This window comes from Aotus nancymaae, unplaced genomic scaffold (assembly GCF_030222135.1).
Source record: "Aotus nancymaae isolate 86718 unplaced genomic scaffold, 86718_ANA_hifiasm-v0.15.2.pri h1tg000028l, whole genome shotgun sequence".
Lineage (NCBI taxonomy): Eukaryota > Metazoa > Chordata > Mammalia > Primates > Aotidae > Aotus > Aotus nancymaae.
Genome location: NW_026988441.1, coordinates 6,366,316 through 6,384,230, shown reverse-complemented (window position 1 = coordinate 6,384,230; position 17,915 = coordinate 6,366,316). Strand labels below are relative to the sequence as shown.

Below are 17,915 nucleotides of genomic sequence, written 5' to 3'. Positions count from 1 at the left end.
CGCTGCACTCCAGCCTGGGCTACAGAGCAAGATTCCATCTCAAAAAAAAAAAGGTATTTAATGCTGAGTAGTATTTCGCTTTGTTGAATCCACTGGCAGCTTGAAGGAAATTTGACCTTGAGCTTTTACAAGTAGAGCTGCTATGAACAATTGTGTACTGGTTTGTGTGCAAACATGTTATTTTGTCTCTCTAGGACAAATACCCAGGAACATCAATTTTTTTTTTTTAGATGGAGTTTCGCTCTTGTTGCCCAGACTGGAGTACAGTGGCACGATCTTGGCTTACAGCAACCTCCGTCTCCCGGGTTCAAGTGATTCTCCTGCCTCAGCCTTCCAAATAGCTGGGATTACAGGCATGCGCCACCATGTCCAGCTAAATTTATTTATTTATTTATTTATTTATTTATTTGATACATAGTCTCACTCTGTCACCAGGCTGTAGTGCAGTGTCGTGATCTCGGCTCACTGCAACCTCCGCTTCACAGGTTCAAGTGATTCTCCTGCCTCAGTCTCCAGAGTAGCTGGGCCTACAGGTGCCCGCCGCTATGCCCAGCTAATTTTTGTATTTGTAATAGAGACGTGGTTTCACTGCGTTGCCCAGGCAGGTCTCGAACTCCTGACCTTGTCATCCGCCCACCTCGGCCTCCCAAAATGCTGGGATTACAGGTGTGAGTCACTGCGCCTGACCTCAGGGCTTTTAACAAGCAAGACAGCCTGCTTTTTAAAATTATAGCTTCTGGAACCAGCCAATTTACAGGTCTACGCCTTCCGACTGTGAGGCCTCTAAAAAATGACCAGATATCTTGGAGTCTATTTTCCCCTTTGTGAACTGGGTACAAAAGAACCTACTTCCCAGGTCTGCGGGAAGAAATCAGGAATGAGGAAGGTCAAGCGCCGAGCTGAGGACCTGGCCTACAGGTGCTCTATGAATATTAGTCATAATTATTAACTTTGCTGTTACAATCCTCTCTCTCCCTCTGAACAACTCCTAAGGATGGGTGGCTTCGAGAGCAAAAAAGTCAGGGTAAAGTTTTGCCACAAAGTCCAGAGGGCAAGATATTAAATCTAACTCCTCATGGATTGGTGTTGGCCAGCCCTTCCCCCCGCGGATACGGCAAGCTTAAAGTCAGAGGATGGAGACCTGCAGAAGCGACGTCTAAGTGCCGTTCCCGCTGTAAGGCGGAGCTAAACGGTGCATTCGCCCAATGGGGAGGCTAGAACTAAATGACCTCACTGTTGACTGGCGCCAACGAGGAGAGGAGTGGCGTAGGCGTAATGGGGGCGGAGACTGGGGGACCCGCCCTCGGGTGGGCGGGGCTTTAGGTATTTAATTCGCGCGCTGCCGCGCTCGGAGGGAGGTTTTGGCGCTCCGTATCGCGACGATGGCGGTATGCTGGGGCGTCGTGTCAGTTGGCCTCATCTCCAGCGACTTCACAGCCGTGTTGCAGACGCTGCCTCGCTCCGAGCACCAGGTCCGCCCGCCCTCCGGATTCTGGGGAAGAGGAGGCGGGGGGCGGGACTCTAGGGTCTAACGGAGAAGGGATTTTAGGGTTCAGGACTCGTGAATGGGTTTCATAGCATGAAACGTTTGTTTCCTTCCTACGTCCTTCTCCACCTCTGTTCTGCAAATCTGAGTCTTGAGGTTTGGAAAGGTTTGGTGAGGTACTGTGAAGAGAATTTAAATATTGGGGGATTTCATAACGGCTTTCCCGCATATCTTTCCCAGGGTCCAAATATCCAGCCCCCGTCATCTTTGCCCCCAGGACCACGTCTCCCCTTCCCCTGGCCTCAGCCTCCTCCTTCGCCTCCCTTCCATCCAGTTTCCACACCTGCCCCAGCCCCTCAAATATTACTCTTGCGCCCCTCCAGGTGGTGGCGGTAGCGGCCCGCGACTTGAGCCGTGCGAAGGAGTTTGCGCAGAAACACAACATCCCCAAGGCCTACGGCTCCTATGAGGAGCTGGCCAAGGACCCGAACGTGGGTGAGTGGCGAGGGCAACGGGGATGCTGGCTGCCGCCCCTGGAGCGCTGCCCTCTGGTGGCCCCGTGGGAGATGCAAGGCTCCTCAGGATGGGCCAATCCCTTTGGGTTCTATAAAGACCTTAGGCTGGGAGGCAGAACTATAAAACGGGCTTCACCTGGCGCGATGGCTCATGCCGATAACCCCAGCACTTTTGGGAGGCCGAGACGGGCGGATCACCTGAGGTGATCGAGACCATCGTGGCCAATATGGTGAAACCCTGTCTCCACGAAAAACACAAAAATTAGCCTGGCGTGGTGGCGTGCGCCTGTAGTCCCAGCTATTCAGGAGGCTGAAGCAGGAGAATCGCTTAAACCTGGGAGGCGGAGGTTGCAGTGAGCCCAGACTTGGTCTGGGAGATTGGCTGTCTAGTAGGTGTTAAACTGCACTTAGGGTTCGAGACCAGTCTCGGTAAAACAGCAAGACTCTATCTCTACAAAAAATAAAAATAAATTAGCCAAGCATAGTGGTGCGCGCCTGTAGTCCCAGCTACTCAGGAGGCTGAAGCAGGAGAATCACTTGAACCCAGGAGGCAGAGGTTGCAGTGAGCCAAGATCGAGCCACTGCACTCCAGTCTGGCTAGAGAGTGAAACTCGGTCTTAAAAAAATAAATAAAATAAAATAAAAATAAAAAGAGAGGGCCAGGCGCTGTGGCTCACGCCTGTAATCCCAGCACTTTGGGAGGCCAAGGCGGTCGGATCACCTGAGTTTGGGAGTTTGAGACCAGCCTGACCAATATGGTGAAACCCTGTCTCTAAAAAATAAAAATAAATAGACAGAATGGCAACAGGTGACAGCTCCTTCCTAAGGACAGCTCCCTAAGAGAAATGGGGACCTGGTCCCTGGGTGCTGGGGCAGGGCCTCAAAGCTGTGGGCGGAGCTCGGTGGTCTGGGTGGGTGGGGCTACTGACCTCTCGACCTGCTCCCACACTAGAGGTGGCCTACATTGGCACCCAGCACCCCCAGCACAAGGCGGTGGTGATGCTGTGCCTGGCGGCAGGCAAGGCAGTTCTGTGCGAGAAGCCTATGGGCGTGAACGCGGCGGAAGTTCGCGAGATGGTCGCGGAGGCCCGATCCCGAGGCCTCTTTCTTATGGAGGTGAGGGCAGAGGCTACCTTCCTACATCCAGCATAGCAGTGCTTGCCGTTACTAAATATAGTTGCCAGTGGGTGGGCGGGGTCAGTGCCTTTGCCAGGATGTATCTGAATCTCCTGGCAGCGTCTATTACCGTCAGAGCCATTGCTTTTGGCCCTTAGCAAACACCGCAAGGCTTACTTACATTGCTTGAATCTTGTCAGCCTTTAAGAAAAGGATGCCAAGTGTGGAAGTGGCATAGAATGGCAGTGGGCTTAGTTTGGGTGTGTTTCCAGGGATAGAGGTTGGAAGGAACAAGGAACCTCCTACAAACCCGCAGTGTGGTGCAGTAGCGTGATCTCAGCTCACTGCAACCTCCGCCTCCCGGGTTCAAGCGATTCTCCCGCCTCAGCCTCCCGAGTAGGTGGGATTACAGGCGGTTGCCACCACACCTGGCTAATTTTTGTATTTTTAGTAGAGATGGGGTCTCACCATGTTGACCAGGCTGGTCTCGAACTCCTGGCCTCAAGTGATGCTCCTGCCTCGGCCTCCCGAAGTGCTGGGATTACAGGCGTGAGCCACTGGCTGCGGCCATCTCAAGGTCTTTAATGTAATCCCATCCGCCAGGACCCCTTAGACCCGTGAGGTCACGCATTCACAGATTCCAGGGATCAGGACATGGATATCTTTTGGGACACCAGTATCCAGCTGCCACAACACCCAGACTGTCCTGTCCCTCCTCTGCCCGGAGCCTGCCTCCGGCTCCCTGGTGCCCTCAGGCCCCCGTTCATGCTCCTCTTGGCTGCTCAGAGCCTGCTTGGAGCCTGGGCTGACCTCGGCCACATCCGCCGACCCCACCCTTCTCCTGTGCACCCTGACCCTCTTGTGTCAGCATTTTTACAAACTGCTGGAGTGCAGCTGGGCGCAGTGGCTCACACCTGTAATCCCAGCCCTTTGGGAGGCTGAGGCAGGCAGATCACCTGAGGTCGAGAATTCAAGACCAGCCTGGCCAACATGGAGAAACCTTGTCTCTACTAAAAATACAAAAATTAGCTGGGCATGGTGGCGCATGCCTGTAATCCCAGCTACTGGGAAGGGTGAGGCAGGAGAATTGCTTGAACCCGGGAGGTGGAGGTTCCGGTGAGCTGAGATTGTGCCGTTGTATTCCAGCCTGGTGAAACTCCCTGGAAAGAAAGAGAAGGAGGAAGGGAGGGAGGGAGAGAGAGAGATGAAGGAAAGGAAGGAAGGAAGGAAGGGGGAAGGAGGGAAGGAGGGAAGAAAGGAAGGAAATGAATTGCTGGAGGACCTTTGCTCGTTTGTTTGTTCTCTCCCCGCTGTCCCGTGACATTGTTTCTTTGGGCTCTTTGCCTGGTCCATGGGGCTTCTGAGTGTCACCTCCTCAGGGAGGCCCCTCCCCTCCTCCCCCACACCGTCCGTCCTGCCTCAGGGAGCCTCCGTTTATTCGTGTCCTTGGTATTCCTTTGTTCATCCCTTGGTCGCCTGTTCTCTGTCTCTCTAGACTGGCTGCTCCAAGAGGCAGAAGTCTTTTGGTTTTTGTTGTCGTTGTTGGTTTTGAGACAGAGTCTCACTCTGTCACCAGGCTGGAGTTCAGTAGCGCGATCTCAGCTCACTGCAACCTCTGCTGCCCAGGTTCAAGGGATTTTCCTGCCTCATCCTCCTGAGTAGCTGGGATTACAGGTGCCTGCCATCACATTTACCTGATTTTTGTATTTTCAGTAGAGACAAGGTTTTGCCTTGTTGTCCAGGCTGGTTTTGAACTCCTGACGTCAGGTGATCTGCCCACCTGGCTTCCCAAAGTGCTGGGATTACAGGCATGAGGCACTGGGCCCGGCCCCCAGTTCCAGGAATTTTTAAATTGTGTTGTTTTGAATTTTCTACATAGATCATGTCGTCTATGAACAAAGAGTTTTATTTCTACCTTCCTAATCTGCATGCCTTCTTTAAGGAGTTTTACTAGGAAATGCACACATCACTCTCAAACCCACTGGCCTGCGTGCTCTACATCTGCATCTAATCTCTTGTTGTGAGCACACCGGTCATACTGGATAAGGGCCCACCCTAATGACTTCATTTTAACATAATTATCTCTCAAAAAACCCTATGGTCGCCAGGCGTGGTGGCTCACGCCTGTAATTCCAGCACTTTGGGAGGCCGAGGCGGGTGGATCACGAGGTCAAGAGATCGAGACCATCCTGGTCAACATGGTGAAACCCCGTCTCTACTAAAAACACAAAAAATTAGCTGGGTATAGTGGTGCGTGCCTGTAATCCCAGCTATTCCGGTGGCTGAGGCAGAAGAATTGCCTGAACCCAGGAGGCAGAGGTTGCAGTGAGCCGAGATTGTGCCATTGCACTCCAGCCTGGGTAACAAGAGCGAAACTCCGTCTCAAAAAAAAAAAAAAAAAACCCCTATGGTCACAGCAGTCACTTTCAGAGGTACTAGGGAACACATGAATTGTGGTTGAGGGGGCAGAAGCGGGAGGGAGACAGACACAATTGAGCCCATCACGTGGGGAGACAGGGGCGATGGTCCAGATGAGAAGGAACAGAAGTCAGTCGGGCACGTTAGCTCATGCCTGGAATCTCAGCAGTTTGGGAGATTCCAGGCTGAGGTGGAAGGACTGCTTCAACCCAGGAGTTCGAGGGCAGCCTGGGCAAAATAGACCCTATCTCTATTTAAAAAAAAAAAAAAGTAATCCCAGCACTTTGGAAGGCCAAGGTGGGCGGATCATCTGAGGTCGGGAGTTTGAGACCAGCCTGACCAACATGGAGAAACCCCGTCTCTACTAAAAATACAAAATAACCCGGGCGTGGTGGCGGGCATCTGTAGTCCCAGCTACTCTGGAGGCTGAGGCCGGAGAATCGCTTGAATCCGGGAGGTGGAGGTTGCGGTGAGCCACGATTGCACCACTGTACTCCAGCCTGGGCAACAAGAGTGAAACTCCCGTCGTCGAAAAAAGAAAAAGAACAAAAGTCAAGAGAGTCAGGAGCAAGAGGGAAACAACCTGGGGATGGATGGGCTGTGTTTGGAGACTGGGTTGCGGTGGGTATCCACCCATGATGGGGACCCCAGAAGGGATTAGAACTGGGTGGTTAATGCCTTTCCTTGTGGTCTACAGGCTATCTGGACCCGCTTCTTTCCTGCCTATGAGGCTCTGAGGTCTGTTCTGGCCCAGGGAACTCTAGGAGACCTCCGGGTGGCTCGGGCAGAATTTGGGAAGGACCTCACCCATGTGCCCCGGGCTGTAGACTGGGCCCAGGCTGGGGGGGCCCTGCTGGACATCGGCATCTACTGCGTCCAGTTCATCTCCATGGTCTTCGGAGGGCAGAAGCCAGAGAAGATTTCGGCCATGGGACGGCGTCATGAAACAGGTACCGTCTATCCTGGAATCTTTCACGGGGATGGGAATGATTTATCTCTCTCTCTCTGGGAGCACTGAGCTGGGGACAAGGCTCCAGGCCAATGAGAATTAGATCAGACACCTGGAGGAACAATGTTCCATGAAGCCAGAGAGGATCAGAGGCATGAGTGCAGGCAGGCCGGGTGCGGTGGCTCACACCTGTAATCCCAGCACTTTGGGAGGTCAAGGCGGCCAGATCACTTGAGTCAGGAGTTCGAGACCAACCTGCCCAACCCGGTGAGACCCCCCATCTCTACTAAAAATACAAAAATTACCCAGGCGTGATGACAGGGGCCTGTAATCCTAGCTACTTGGGAGGCTGAGGCACGAAAATTGCTTGAACCTGGGAGGCAGAGGTTGCAGTGAGCTGAGATCACACCACCGCACTCCAGCCTGGGTGACAAATCGAGACTCTGTTCCAAAAAAAAAAAAAAGGAGTGCAGGCGGGCACTATCCTGGGACTTTGCTGTGTGATCTTAGCCAGCGACTTAACATCTCTTATTCTTAATTACTTTACTGATAAAGTGTCACTAATAGGGCTGTCATGGGAGTTAATGAAGTTACTGCTGAGGCAAATGGCAGTTAATAAATACAAAATTATGATTTTTTTGAAGTTGTCTCAGTGATCCTTTGCCACATAAAAGACTACCCCACTTGGGGCCGGGCGTGGTGGCTCACACCTGTAATCCAAGCACTTTGGAGGCCAAGGTGGGAGGATCACCTGAGGTTGGGAGTTCAAGACCAGCCTGACCAACATAGTGAAACCCCGTCTGTATAAAAAATATATATATATATGGCCGGGCGCGGTGGCTCACGCCTGTAATCCCAGCACTTTGGGAGGCTGAGGCGGGTGGATCACAAGGTCAAGAGATTGAGACCATCCTGGTCAACATGGTGAAACCCCGTCTCTACTAAAAATACAAAAAATTAGCTGGGCATGGTGGCGCGTGCCTGTAATCCCAGCTACTCAGGAGGCTGAGGCAGGAGAATTGCCTGAACCCAGGAGGCGGAGGTTGCAGTGAGCTGAGATTGCGCCATTGCACTCCAGCCTGGGTAACAAGAGCAAAACTCCATCTCAAAAAAAAAAAAAAAATATATATATATATATATATATATATATAAAGAAAAAAAAAAAAGACTACCCCACTTGGTTGGGTGCAGTGGCTCTTACCTGTAATCCCAGCACTTTGGGAGGCCAAGGCAGGTGGATCCCCCAAGGTCAGGAGTTGTAGACTGGCCTGGCCAACATGATGAAACCCTGTCTCTACTAAAAATACAAAAATTAGCTAGGCATTGCAGCAGGCGTCTGTAATCCCAGCTAAGCTACTCGGGAGGCTGAGGCAGGAGAATTAATTGCATGAACCCAGGAGGCAGAAGTTGGCGTGAGCCGAGATGGTGCCACTGCACTCTAGCCTGGGTGACAGAGTGAGATTCCCTCTCAAAAAAATAAATAAAAATAAAGCTACACCACTTTGCAGAAGAGGCCCTCGCCTTGGCTTCCACTCAGCTGGAAATTGTCCAATAGAACATGAGCCAGCCAGGTGTGATGCCCTTCCTCTTTGACCTTTAACCCCAAGAAGTAAGAGCTAGTCCATACTTTATTAAAGTTGTCCTCAGCTGAAAAAAAAAAAAAAAAGCCACCCCAAAATTTAGTGACTTCAGGCCAGACATGGAGGCTCATGCCTGTAATCCCAGCACTTCAGGAAGCTGGGGTGGGTGGATCACTTGAGGCCAAGAGTTCAAGACCAATCTGGCCAACATGGTAAAACCCCGTCTCTACTAAAAGTGCAAAAAAAATTAGCTGGGCGTGGTGGCGTGCACCTGTAATCCAACTGCTCTGGAGGGTGAGGGAGGAGGATCAACTGAGCCTGGGAGGCAGCTGTGGTAGCGAACTGAGATGGTGCTACTGCACTCCAGCCTGGGCAACAAAGCCAGACACTGTCTCAAAAAAAAAAAAAAAAAAAAAAAATCCAACAACAACTTAGTGACTTCACATAGCATTAGCTTGTGATCCCGTGCGTTGCCTGGGCTCAGCTTGATGGTTCTTGGCATTTCAGCTGTGACTGGACCGTCTGGTTTAGCTTCATTTATGTCTTGCAGGTGGTAGGCTACTGTCTGGGAAGCCTTGGTTCTCCTGCACCTGGCCTCTCCAGCTGACTAGATACAATTCATACCATGGTGTCAGCATTTCTGATATGCAAACACTTTTCAGACCCCTAAATATACCATATTTGCTGTTGGCCCATTTTCCAAGGCAAGTTACGTGGCCAGCTCAGTTTTCAGAGATGGGCAAGCAGACTGTACTTTTTTTTTTTTTTTTTTTGAGATGGAGTCTTGCTCTGTCGCCAGGCTGGAGTGTAGTGGTGTGATCTCAGCTCACTGCAACCTCTGACTCCCTGGTCCAAGCAATTCTCCTGCTTCAGCCTCCCGAGTAGCTGGAATTACAGGCACGCGCCGCCACGCCCAGCTAATTTTTGTATTTTTGGTAGAGACGGGGTTTCACCATGTTGGCCAAGGTGGTCTTGATCTCCTGATCTCGTGATCCACCCGCCTCAGCCTCCCAAAGTCCTGGGATTACAGGCATGAGCCACCACACCCAACCTGTATTTTTTTTTTAATAGTGTCTCACTTTTCCACACAGGGTAGAATGCAGTGGTGTGATCTTGGCACACTGCAGCATCAACTTCCTAAATTGAAGGGATTCGCCTGCGTAAGCCCCCAAGTAGCCGGGCATACAGATGCAGCCACTGCGCCTGGCTATATTTGTGTTTTTTTGGTAGAGATGGGGTTTCCCCATGGTGCCCAGGCTGGTCTCAACGTCCTGAGCTCAAGCAATACACACACTTCGGCCTCCCAAAGTGCTAGGATTACAGGCACGAACCATAGTGTCCAGCCTTTTTTTTTTTTTTTTTTGAGACAGGGTCTCACTCTATCACACGGGCTGAGTGCAATGGGACAATCATTGCTCACTGCAACCTTGACCTCCCAGGCTCCAGGGATCCTCCATCTCAGCCTCCTAAGTAGCTAGGACCACAGGCACAAGCCACCACACCCGACTAAATTTTTTGATTTTTTGTAGAGATGGGGTCTTGTTGTGTTGCCCAGCTGGTCTTGAACTCCTGAACTCAAGCAATCCTCTTGCCTCCACCTCCCAAAGTGCTGAGATTACAGGTGTGAGTCTGTGCCCAGCCAAGACTGCATTTAAAAGGGAAAAATGGGCACTCGTAGAGGAAACCATCTTGGCATCTTTCAAATAATACCACAGAAAACAGTGAAGAGCCAGAGCAAAACAACAGCTTGAAGGAAGCACTTTGGAAAACTCAGTGGAGGCCAGGCGCGGTGGCTCACGCCTGTAATCCCAGTGCTTTGGGAGGCCGAGGCTGGCAGATCACAAGGTCAGGAGTTTGAGACCAGCCTGGCCAATATGTTGAAACCCCGTCTCAAAAATACAAAAGTTAGCCAGGTGTGGTGGTGGGTGCCTGTAATCTCAACTACTAGGGAGGTTGAGGCAGGGAATTGCTTGAACCCTGGAGGCAGAGGTTGCAGTGAGCCAAGATCGTGCCACTACACTCAGCCTGGGCGACAGAGGGAGATTCCGTCTCAAAAAAAAAAAAAAAAAAAAAAAAAAAGGCCAGGCGTGGTGGCCCACGCCTATAATCCCAGCACTTTGGGAGGCCGAGGCGGGTGGATCATGAGGTCAAAAGATCGAGACCATCCTGGTCAACAAGGTGAAACCTCGTCTCTACTAAAAATACAAAAATTAGCTGGGCGTGGTGGTGCACGCCTGTAGTCCCAGCTACTCGGGAGGCTGAGGCAGGAGAATTGCTTGAACCCAGGAGGTGGAGGTTGCGGTGAGCTGAGATCGTGCCATTGCACTCCAGACTGGGTAACAAGAGCAAAACTCTGTCTCAAAAAAAAAAAAAAAAAGAAAGAAAACTCAGTGGAATATCTGGATGATTTCCATGCTAAGTAGTAGTTGAAACAACAGATTCTATTTATCAAGGGCTAATTTTTGGGGCTGGGCGTGGTGGCTCGCCTGTAATCCCAGCACTCTGGGAGGCCAGGGTGGACAGATCACATGAGGCCAGGAGTTTAGAGCAGCCTGGGCAACATGGCAAAACCCTGTCTCTAATAAAAATACAAGAATTAGCTGGACTTGGTGGTGGGCACCTGTAGTCCCAGCTACTCAGGAGGCTGAGGGAGGAGAATAGCTTGAACCCGGGAGGCAGAGGTTGCAATGAGCCGAGATTGTGCCACTGCATTCCAGCCTGGGCAACAGAGTGAGACTCTGTCTCAAAAAAATAAAAATAAAGATTGCCAGGCAGTGGCTCATGCCTATAATCCCAGCTACTCAGGAGAATCACTTGAACCCAGGAGATGGAGGTTGCAGAAAGCCAAGATCGTGCCACCGTACTCCAGCCTGGGAGAGAAAGAGAGACTCCATCTCAAAAAAAAATAAAAATAAATAGTCTCTTAGGTTCTTTATGCACTTTTTATCATTTACCATAATACTTGTAACAATACTGTGAGGTGCGGTCTGTCATTAACCCCTTTTTAGTGATGAGAGAACCTATTTGCACAAACCTACAAAACAGGTTTTGTACAGCGGAAGAAAATCTGAATCAGAAAGATGAAGTCCCCAGCACAGTGTGGTGCTCACCACACCTGTAATCTTTGGGAGGTCAGCACAGGAAGACCACTTCAGCCCAGGAGCACGAGACCAGCCTGGGCAACACGGGAGACACACCACACACACACAAAAGTTTATAGTTAATGCAGTGGCTTTTAGTGTATTGGGAATTGTGGTGATGCACCACAACTTTCAACTGATTTTTTTAGATTCAATTTTAAAACATTTTTATTTTTATTTTTTTGAGGCAGAGTTTTGCTCTGTCGCCCAGGATGGAGTACAATGGTGCGATCTCGGCTCACTGCAACTTCTGCCTCCTGGGTTCAGGCGATTCAACTGCCTCAGCCTCCCACATAGGTAGGACTACAGGCGTGAGCCACTGTGCCTGGTTAATTTTGGTATTTTTGATCGAGACGGGGTTTTACCATGTTGGCCAGGCTGGTCTCGAACTCCTGACCTCGGGGGATCCGTCTGCCTCGGCCTCTCAAAGTGCTGGGATTACAGGCGTAAGCCACTGAGCCCAGCCTGAATTTTAGAACATTTTTATTACTGAAAAAAGAAAACCCACTAAAGGCAAGTAAAGGTATTTTAAAGATGAAAAAAATCGTACACCTTTAGCTGTAACTCCCCGATTCTCCTCCCCCAACCCATTCCTAAACAACCACTAATCTTTTATCTGGAAAAAAAAGAGACTTATGTACGGATTTGCCAGTTTTGGACATTTCATAGAAATGGAATCATATATGACTCTTTTTTTCATTCGGTCACCCAGACTGGAGTGCACTGGTGTCATCTCGGCTCACTGCGGCCTCAAACTCCTGGGCTTGGCTGGGCACGTGTGGCTCACGCCTATAATCCCAGCACTTTGGGAGGCCGAGGCGGGTGTATCACCTGAGGTCAGGAGTTCTCCACATGGAGAAACCCCGTCTCAACTAAAAATGCAAACTAAACCAGGCATGGTGGCGCATGCCTGTAATTGTTGAAGAACGTGCACTTTGAATAAAGAGACCTTCCAAACAGGCTTCGTATGAGCAACGTGGCTGTTTATTCACCTGGGTGCAGGTGGGCTAAGGCTGAAAAGGGCATTAGCAAAGGGCAGTGGGATTAGGAGTTGGTTTTATAGGTTGGGGTAGTTTTTTTGGGAGGTGGGAGTGTTGCAGAGTAAGATCGGTTACAGTGGTTGGGGGTAGGGGCAAGGATATACATGAGCACAAGATCAGTTACAATGGCAGGGTTGGGTGAGAGGTATTTACATTATCGTAAGAACAGTTAAGATGGAACAGTTAAGATGGCAGGGTTGGGTGAGAGGTATTTATATTATCTTCTTTTTTTTTTTTTAATTTATAAAGATGGGGTTTCACCATGTTGGCCAGGCTGGTCTTGAACTCCTGACCTCAAATGATCCACCCATCTCGGCCTCCCAAAGTGCTAGGATTACAGGCGTGAGCCACCGTGCCTGGCCTACATTATCATAAGAACAGTTAAGATGGCAGGGTTAGGTGAGAGGTATTTACATTATCATAAGAGTGGTTAAGATGGCAGGGTTAGGTAAGAGGTATTTACATTATCATAAGAACGGTTAAGATGGCAGGGTTGGGTGAGAAGTATTTACATTATCATAAGAACGGTTAAGATGGCAGGGTTGGGTGAGAGGTATTTACATTATCATAAGAATGGTTAAGATGGCAGGGTTGGGTGAGAGGTATTTACATTATCATAAGAACGGTTAAGATGGCAGGGTTGGGTGAGAAGTATTTACATTATCATAAGAACGGTTAAGATGGCAGGGTTGGGTGAGAGGTATTTACATTATCATAAGAACGGTTAAGATGGCAGGGTTGGGTGAGAAGTATTTACATTATCATAAGAATGGTTAAGATGGCAGGGTTGGGTGAGAGGTATTTACATTATCATAAGAACGGTTAAGATGGCAGGGTTGGGTGAGAAGTATTTACATTATCATAAGAACGGTTAAGATGGCAGGGTTGGGTGAGAGGTATTTACATTATCATAAGAACGGTTAAGATGGCAGGGTTAGGTGAGAGGTATTTACATTATCATAAGAGTGGTTAAGATGGCAGGGTTAGGTAAGAGGTATTTACATTATCATAAGAGTGGTTAAGATGGCAGGGTTGGGTGAGAAGTATTTACATTATCATAAGAATGGTTAAGATGGCAGGGTTGGGTGAGGACTTGTCCAGGGAAGCTCCACCAGCGCACCAGCGATCAGGGACAATGGCGAACGCAGGCAGAGGGTGGGAGACCTCCGCCGGGGCAGTCAGGACTTCCAACTTTCAGGCTCCAGGCTTGCATATGGAGACCTGACAGTAATCCCAGCTACTCGGGAGGCTGAGGCAGGAGAAAATCACTTGAACCCCAGAGGCAGAGGTTGCAGCGAGCCAAGATCTCACCATTGCACTCCAGCCTGGGCAACAAGAGCGAAACTCCTTCTCAAAAAAAACTCCTGGGCTCAAGAGATCCTCCCACCTTGGCCTCCCAAAGTGTGGGGCTTACAGGTGGGAGCCACTGTGCCCGGCCTGGCTCTGGCTCCTTTCACTTATCGTGGTATTTTCTTTTTCTTTTCTTTGTTTTTAATAAGACACAGTCTTGATCTGTCGCCCAGGCTGGAGTGCAGTATCTCGATCTTGGCTCACTGCAACCTCTGCCTCTGGGTTCAAGCAACTCTTACGCCTCAGACTCGTGAGTAGCTGGGATTGCAGGTAGTGGCCACGATGCCTGGCTAATTTTTTGTATTTTCTTTCTTTTTTTTTTTTGAGACAGAGTCTTGCTCTGTCACCCAGGCTGGAGTTCAGTGGCACAATCTCAGCTCACTGCAACCTCTACCTCCTAGGTTCAAACGATTCTCCTGCCTCAGCCTCCTGAGTAGCTGGTACTACAGGCGTGCACTACCACGACCAGCTAATTTTTTTGTATTTTTACTAGAGATGGGATTTCACCATGTTGGCCAGGCTGGTCCCGAACGTCTGACCTCGTGATCCGCCCACCTTGGCCTCCCAAAGTGCTGGGATTACCGACGTGAGCCACGGCACCCAGCTTGGCATGGCGTTCTCAACACTCATCCACGCTGTAGCACTTCATTCTTTCACATTGCCATGCAAGAAGTCTCTCTGGCCGGGCATGGTGGTGCATGCCTGTAGTCCTAGCTTCTCAGGAGGCTGAGGCAGTAGAATCACTTGAACTTGGGAAGCAGAGATTGTAATACGCCGAGATCTCGCCATTGCACTCCAGCCTAGGCAACAAAGGCAAAACTCCATCTTAAAAAAAAAAAAAAAAAAGTGAAGTATCTCTCCCAGGGTTCCACAGACAGGATTCAAGGCCTGTGCAATCTCAGAGCCTCTGCCCCGAGAGACCCCTGCCCTGACCCAGACTTCCCTCCAGGTGTGGACGACACTGTCACTGTGCTCCTGCAGTACCCAGGAGGGGTCCATGGCAGCTTCACCTGCAGCATCACGGCCCAGCTCTCCAACACGGCCTTCGTGAGTGGCACCAAGGGCATGGCACAGGTGAGACGCGGCGGGCTCAGGCATTGGGGATTGTGGCCCCTAAAATAGGAGGGGACCAAATGGCCCCTGGAGCTGAGGAAGGCAGGAGCAGCCAATTTTTTTTTTTTTTTTTTGAGACGGAGTTTCGCTCTTGTTACCCAGGCTGGAGTGCAATGGCGCGATCTCGGCTCACCGCAACCTCCGCCTCCTGGGTTCAGGCAATTCTCCTGCCTCAGCCTCCTGAATAGCTGGGATTACAGGCACGCGCCACCATGCCCAGCTAATTTTTTGTATTAGTAGAGACGGGGTTTCACCATGTTGACCAGGATGGTCTCGATCTCTTGAACTCGTGATCCACCCGCCTCGGCCTCCCAAAGTGCTGGGATTACAGGCTTAAGCCACCGCACCCGGCCGAGGAGCAGCCAATTTTACATCATTGCTAAGGATTTCATCTCTTTAACCAAGCCGAGAGGCAGGGTCTGGGCCTCTAGGCTCTCCTTACTTAGCATGAACCTATTGGTCTGTCAAATATCCTTGGGCCTGGCTGGGCACAGTGGCTCAGGCCTGTAATCCCAGCACTTTGGGATGCTGAGGTGGGCAGATCACCTGAGGTCAGGAGTTCAACACCAACCTGACCAACGTGGTGAAACCCTATCTCTACTAAAAATACCAAAATTAGCCGGGCGTGGTGGCACATGCCTGTAATCCCAGCTACTCGGGAGGCTGAGGCAGGAGAATCACTTGAACCTGGGAGGTGGAGGTTGCAGTGAGCTGAGATTACACCACTGCACTCCAGCCTGAATGACAAGAGCAAAACTCTCTCTCTCTCTCTCTCTCTATATATATATATATATATCCTTGGGCCTGGCTGGCACGGTGGTCCCACCTGTAATCCCAGCACGTTGGGAGGCTGAAGCTGGTAGACCACTTGAGCCCTGGGGTTCAAGGCTGCAGTGGGCTGTGGTCGTGCCGCTGCCCTCTAGCCTGGGTGACAGAGTGAGATCCTGTCTCAAACATATATCTTTAGGCCTGAGGAGAAGCCAGTTATTTTCAACCATGCTTGGTGGGCACTTGTGAACTTTGGAAGTGCATCCGGGGGAGGAATCGGTGTTACCAAAGATCAGCTTAACTGGTCTTCCTGGTGCCCCGTTGTTACAAAAAAACCCTATTCTATAGCCAGGCACTGTGACTCCTGCCTGTAATCCCAGCATGATTGGGAGGCCAAGGAGGGCATATCACTTGAGCTCAGGAATTCGAGACCAGCCTGGCCAACATGGTGAAACCCTGTCTCTACTAAAAATGCAAAAATTAGCATTTAGGGCATGGTGGTGCATACCTGTAATCCCAGCTACTCAGAAGGCTGAGGCAGGAAAATCACTTGAACCCAGGAGGAGGAGGTTGCAGTGAGCTGAGATCACGCCACTGCACTCCAGCCTGGGTGGGGCAACAGAGCGAGAAGACTCTGTCTCCAAAAACAATAAAAAGAAAGAAAAGAAATAAGAAAAAAACATGGTTCTTCTAGACACAGGAAGATAAGCCCTCCTCTCTAGGCCTTAGCAACACCTTGTCTCTAACCTCCCAAGGTTAGGGAGAGGTTTGCTCCTGGGGAAGCAGACAGGATTTTCATGTGACAGCAGCGTTGCTAAGGAACAAATCCCTAGCAACCAGAAATGAGGGAGGGTCCAAAGCTCCCCGGGGATGGACGGAGCAAGTCCTTAGCCACCAGGTTCAAGAGGGAGGCCCCTGGACACAACCTGGCATGTTCTGGGGGTCAGCCCCTGCAACAGCATTGGTGAAGGCAGCAGCACCACTTCTCTCCCTCCAGGTCCTTGACCCCTGCTGGTGCCCAACCAAGCTGGTGGTGAAGGGGGAGCATAAGGAGTTCCCACTGCCCTCAGTCCCAAAGGACTGCAATTTTGACAACGGGGCAGGCATGAGTTATGAGGCCAAGCACGTCCGGGAGTGCCTGCGCAAGGGTAAGGATGTGGAGGACCAGGGTGGGCGCCAGGCCTTGTTGGGGGACATTGGGCCCCTCCCCACCTGCTCTGTCACCGTGCTGTTTAGAACTACATCTCCCAAGAGGTTGCAGGGAGCCCAGATCTCGCCACTGCACTCCAGCCTGGGCGGCAGAGCAGGACTGTCTCCAAGAAAAAAGAACTACATCTCCCAAGAAATCCTGCAGCATCTGTCCACCTGAACCACATGGGATTCTGGGAATTGTAGTTCTGCGGGTCTGGGGTGCGTGGGTAGGAGGGGTCCCTAACTGCATTCTCCCCGCAGGTCTCAAGGAAAGTCCTATGATTCCCCTGGCGGAAAGTGAGCTCCTGGCTGACATCCTTGAGGAGGTGAGGAAGGCCATTGGAGTCACCTTCCCCCAAGACAAGTGCTGATATATGCCCGAGTAAATAAAGATGTTGCTTCTGTAGGTATCTTAGATCTTTGTGATAGTGGTTTGGCAGAAGCTGGAGAACCCAGTATCAAAGGGTGACTAGAAAATAATTTGGGCAGGGCTGGGCACGGTGGCTCACGCCTGTAATCCCAGCACATTGGGAGGCTGAGGCGGGCGGGTCACCTGAGGTCAGGAGTTTAAGACCAGCCTGACCAACATGGAGAAATCCAGTCTCTACTAAAAATACAGTATTAGCTGGGCATGGTGGTGCATGCCTGTAATCCCAGCTACTCAGGAGGCTGAGGCAGAAGAATCGGTTGAACCCAGGAGGCGGGAGATTGCGGCATTGCACTCCAGCCTGGGCAACAAGAGTGGAACTTCGTCTCAAAAAAAAAAAAAAAAGTATGTGGGATGAGGAGGAATGCACAGGGTCAGGACCACACTCCCAGAAGCTCCTGGCACAGATGCCTATGGGCAGATGCACCATTTGCCTGTCATGGCCTCTATGGGGTTTGACCCTCATTGCCTTAGAGTGACTTTTCCAACACAACCTGATTTCTTGCCTCAGAAGTCAATCTCTTTTTTGCCTTTTTTTTTTTAATTTGAGGCAGGGTCTCACGTTGTCACCAGGCTGGAGTGCAATAGCATGATCTAGGCTCACTGCAGCTCCACCTCCGGGGTTCCAGCTTTCTCCTGTCTCAGCCTCCCAAGTAGCTGGAACTACAGGCGTGTGCCAGCACGCCCAGCTAATTTTTGTATTTTTAGTAGAGATGGGGTTTCACCATGTTGGCCAGGATGGTCTCGATCTCTTGACCTCGTGATCCTCCCACCTTGGCCTCCGAAAGTGCTGGGATTACAGGCGTGAGCCACCGCGCCCGG

At 50.7% G+C, this 17,915-nt stretch overlaps 1 protein-coding gene across 1 annotated transcript; it reads left to right on the top strand.

Moving 5' to 3' along the window:
* Nucleotides 1-1,343: 1,343 nt before the first annotated feature.
* DHDH (dihydrodiol dehydrogenase) lies at nt 1,344-17,081 on the top strand. The gene is made up of 7 exons (XM_012460395.3): nt 1,344-1,472; nt 1,870-1,981; nt 2,954-3,117; nt 6,233-6,485; nt 14,544-14,668; nt 16,473-16,623; nt 16,928-17,081. The coding sequence occupies exons 1-7, from the start codon at nt 1,383-1,385 to the stop codon at nt 17,035-17,037; spliced, it is 1,005 nt and encodes a 334-aa protein (XP_012315818.1). The 5' UTR covers nt 1,344-1,382; the 3' UTR covers nt 17,038-17,081.
* The last annotated feature ends 834 nt before the right edge of the window (nt 17,082-17,915 follow it).